This window comes from Pollicipes pollicipes, unplaced genomic scaffold, assembly GCF_011947565.3.
Source record: "Pollicipes pollicipes isolate AB1234 unplaced genomic scaffold, Ppol_2.1 Scaffold_5724;HRSCAF=6776_pilon_pilon_pilon, whole genome shotgun sequence".
NCBI classification, from domain to species: Eukaryota; Metazoa; Arthropoda; class Thecostraca; order Pollicipedomorpha; family Pollicipedidae; genus Pollicipes; species Pollicipes pollicipes.
Genome location: NW_023596746.1, coordinates 15,369,256 through 15,373,758, shown reverse-complemented (window position 1 = coordinate 15,373,758; position 4,503 = coordinate 15,369,256). Strand labels below are relative to the sequence as shown.

The window sequence follows — 4,503 nt, the reverse complement described above, 5'->3', positions numbered from 1 at the left end:
AGCGCAGTCCACCAATAGTTAACGGAAATTAATACTCGTGATCTGGAAAGCAAAGAATTTACAGTATCAAAGAGGCTGAATTATGCCGGAGAGCTTAGCCAATTTTCAAATATTAGGTATACACCTGTTTTAATCAATGCAGGCTGACAACTGTATTTGACCAAATATAAGAACGGAGGTGTGAATAACAAACCATGACCAAAGACATCTGCATGGCCTTATATTGTCATGTATCTCTCAAGGAAAAGATCTGCTGTGGTCATGCAGCAGTGTAGATTTGAAATAATTAATGCTTGCCCCTCTTTGCAATGGGTAACACATATGGAGATAGATGTGTACTCTTATGCTTGTATGTATCAAATGTTGAAATGCTAATCAGACAACAATTCCATCTTTTTCAACAATTCATTCATTAAAAACAGCAAGACTCCATACTCCAGCTTTAGCACACCTTAGAACACCTTGCCCAGCCAATTGTCATCTAGCACCCTGCAGCCGGTATCCTACCCCAAACTGTGCATGGGTGACTCGCTGCGCAGTGACTGAGTCATTACGTGATCAGTTATGAAGCAGAATATTTCAAATGAGTCATAATACGTAAGCTAAGACGCATTGTGAGTGCGCAGAGAACAAAATTGATCAGGCAAACCTAGGTGCATGTGAAGAACGCACTTGCTCTCACTAAGTCGCACACTTCGTCGCCACAACCACACCACAGATGCCGCTAGCGCCGCATTGACAACTTTTGGTACGATAACCCAAATCTGCTCTTAATCCCAATTCTGGCATATGTGTATACTTCGATACGCACTGGGAAAAACCTTCGAGTGCCCAGTGTCTCACTGCCTTGACCAGTCGCAGAACAACATATCCGACTGCTGTTTGGCATGCAACTTCGTTTGGCACATGACCAGATTCAAGAACTCATCATTCAAGAAGAGACGAACAAACTGGTACGCAGACTGGCAGTACTCTTTGTTTTACGTCTCGGTGTTCGGACATGCGTCGGCATCTCCAGCAGGTGGAAATTGTGTTACATCGACGTCGTCTTTGTTCTCAACCTCTTCGTCTATTACGTCCTGTAGCTGGTTGGCATGTAACTTAAAATGTTAGATTGCCTTTAACACAAGCATGCTAAAACAGCTTATACATTCAGCTAATTGATCAAAGCCATTGGTCTGTTTAGCGTCATCGGACAGCCTCTGTAACACACAGCACTGAGTGAGTGCTGTGTGTGCCGTGAGCTAAGAGCACTATTGTGCTGTACTGCCGGGTAACAGCGCTGAGAGCACTATTGCCGGACGGTCATTTTGTGCCCCTCAAATTTCAGCAGGCTACACCCATCTCGTTAGCTTACAAATTGTTTCGAATGGACCTCATAGTGACCTTGTTGGGTTTTGTTTACCAGTGTAGTTTTACAGTTAACATGAATGTGGTTTACATGTTGGATAGCAAAGTCTTATGCATGTTAATTGGTTTGGTTGCCTTGTTATTTCAACACCTGTGCGTGCTGTAGTCGATAGTATGCACACACGTTGAAAAAGATAGAACAAATACACCTAGTTTCACTGGATTTGATCTAAAAATGCAAATTGGATTTGGAAGTTACATTTGAAATGGAATTGTCTGTCGCACAACAGAGGTGAGTAATAATCATGCAATAATATAAAGCACCAAAGTCGCGGACCGGAAGAAATGTGGGTGAGGGGGGGGGGAGCGGAAAAAAACCTGGTTGCATCATGGTCCCTGAGCGGTAATATGGTCTCTGCAATCGCTGGCGCTCAATAAAAGGGTGTGCCACGACGTGCGCAAACGCTTCTTAAAATAAGGATGTTTCTCCATCAGTGTCTGTCCACCGACCCCACTTTCCTCCCACAGAATGACATCTGCGGCTTACACCGTCAATCTTCATTTCGTATGCATTTCCAAATTGCTGCTTATGCTTGAGCGCAGTGTTAAGTTTAACAACTATTGTTTTCTTGACGTCACGTGTCTTGAAATTGGACCTCGGCAATGCCGGTTGGGCAGCTCGTAACCCATGCATATAACTCGTTACAGAGTGGATTAAAGTTCACAAAAACTGGTATGTACCTGTCTTTGGGTCCTATGACCATCGCAAACGGAAATAGTCAACATAGAAAACTGAGTTCTAACAGGCCAATACGCGGAGTTCATATGACACAAAAGTACGCACTTTAGACCGTGGTGTTGTAGCATTGTAAACTCAGGAGAAGAGCAAAAAGCTACAATGTTTCCGTGATGTATCAGTTAAGACCGAAGCTTTTCATGTGTACGAGCAATTGTCACCTGAGTTTGAAATAACCAGAGTTGCAAAGCTAGGTGGGACAAATTCCTCTCAGCACAATAAGACCGACTGCCGTCCCGGCAATCGTGACCAGCAACAACGCCTGCATCCTCTCGCAGAAAGAAGCATGAAGCTTGATGAATGCGCTCGTCATATATGTCATGTAATGCACGCATGCTCGCTAGCAATTTCACAAAGGTGTGGCCCAACGCTCTTGCCTAGAGCTAGTTTAGGTGTGCAAATTGCAGGATGGCCTTCTTGCGTGGATGCACCTAACAGGCGGTAATTGGCTCAAGGAAGATTGATGGGAACGAATTTGATGCCAGCAATCGCCAGTACCAGATCGCATGGAGCCCCGATGAGCAGCCAACAATGCTGAGTGCTACGTAATCACGAACACTTTTCACCGCTTCGTATATTACAACCGTGAAAACAGCATGCCCTCTTTTCAGCGTGCTAAAGTTGGTGATTTCAAATGATCATATGGCGTCAGGGGCGATGTGAGCCCACATATCACTGGGGCGCCACTGGAATAGCGTCTCCAGAGGGCTGGAAACCGTTCTCATCGGCGACCCAGGTGATGGTGATGGTTTGTCCTTCGGGTGTATCGAAGCTGTAGCTGCCCTGCATGGCGATGCCGACTTCCTCGCCGATATTTTTGGGCGCTCCGGAGGCCTCTACGGCGATGGGGTCGGTGGTTTCGAAGGCGTACTGGAATGAGCCGTCCTCGTTCTGCGTGCTGTCCATGCGCAGCAGTTCGGCGGTGTTCTGGGGCGCCGCCACGGCCACCGCCACACACAGGCACAGCAGCAACTGGAAATGTGCTATGGTCAACGAAAATGCGAAAATGCTGGAAATGGTCAACATTGCAGTGACGGATGACAGTGAACCTGTGTTCACAAGTATTACAGGTCACGGATTACTATGACGAGGTAGGCAATTGATTTGCGGAAGGATGGATCACCAGAGGCGTACATCATTTCGTCTTTTCCAGCAGAAATGTAGCGTTACTCATTCAGTAAAGCTTGAAATGGTTCTCGGCGAGCGATGGCACGTGCAGTGGGTCACCTGCTAACTCCAGCATATTTTTGTCGGCATTGGCGTCGTGATAACGATAATCGGAGTTATCGGGCGGGCATTTGCCAAAGATCGTTATCCGTTCTTAACGAATGTCAAGTAGTGTTACACTTCGATTAAAAAGAGACCAATAGAAAACATCACATGGACAAGACATTTTATGTCTAACAACCCAGTCCGAGTTTAAAATTCACATATTAGGAGATATCACTTACAGAAAACCAAACTTGGTGGCTGTAGTGCACATAAGCATTGGCAATCGAAGGAAACGGCTAGTAGAGCCCAACGTCCGTTTTCAAAAAGCAGCTATTGGTGCTGGTCCCATAAACAATGACCACAAGGAAATAAGATGGTTCTAGACAGACAGGCAAAAGGAGAAACCGTCTTGGAGAAATGCTCATTGAGAGTGAACTGTTTCATGGCATTATCTAACAACAAATAACCGAGATCATACGGCAAGGCTGGCCATACGGCTGGTTGGTTACCACACGAACAATCGTTAGTCTTCCACGTGAATAGCACCAGCCACTGCCCTGGTCACACAACAAATGATCAATTCACAAAGTCAAATACAAAACCGTATTGCAAGTGGATTTACCAGCTTCATGATGCGAGTTGTTCCGTTCGGACTGGTGCTCAACCACGGGCCCCGCAACATTTTATACTCAACGAGAGCCTGGCCTGGCCCCCGGCTACCTTCACCCCGCACTTGACACAAGGCGTGTTATGCAAATGACACCGCGAGGACAGGGCACCGCATTGGTCAGCACTTGTCACGTGACTATCCGCCGCGTGGCCACTGATTTGCATGCCAGAGAGCCCCAGCTAGACACCCTATCCGTCTCCCGGCGGGCCAAGGTGAGGAGACAGGAGTAATGTATCACTCAGCGTCAAGGCACTTTGACATCAGGTGGGCGGCAGGATTATGCCAAATCGTATGATATCTCGAATTCGCCGCCGGCACAACGATTCTAGATACCAATTTCATTTAATGATTATGACAGTAATACAATATCAATGGCTGTTGGTAGACACATCATCACATCTGGGTAAGTATTGGGATCTGAAATAAGAAATTAGTGGATTAGGAACTTGACTGTCTGAAACTGTGACTAAATCTA

The 4,503-nt window shown here is 46.1% G+C and overlaps 1 protein-coding gene across 1 annotated transcript; it reads right to left on the bottom strand.

The window, feature by feature from the left end:
- Positions 1–2,443: 2,443 nt before the first annotated feature.
- LOC119103480 (cuticle protein CP14.6) lies at positions 2,444–4,057 on the bottom strand. The gene is made up of 2 exons (XM_037227035.1): positions 3,981–4,057; positions 2,444–3,118 (listed from the first exon to the last, which is right to left on the bottom strand). The coding sequence occupies exons 1-2, from the start codon at positions 4,038–4,040 to the stop codon at positions 2,819–2,821; spliced, it is 360 nt and encodes a 119-aa protein (XP_037082930.1). The 5' UTR covers positions 4,041–4,057; the 3' UTR covers positions 2,444–2,818.
- Positions 4,058–4,503: the final 446 nt, after the last annotated feature.

What these genes read in the sequence shown, in the direction of transcription:
- LOC119103480 (XM_037227035.1), bottom strand. Translation starts at nt 4,040, where the DNA reads ATGTTGCGGGGCCCGTGGTTGAGCACCAGTCCGAACGGAACAACTCGC. An exon ending in CAACTCGCATCATGAAGCTG is followed by an intron (nt 3,119 to 3,980) that starts GTAAATCCACTT and finishes GCACATTTCCAG; the next exon opens with TTGCTGCTGTGCCTGTGTGT.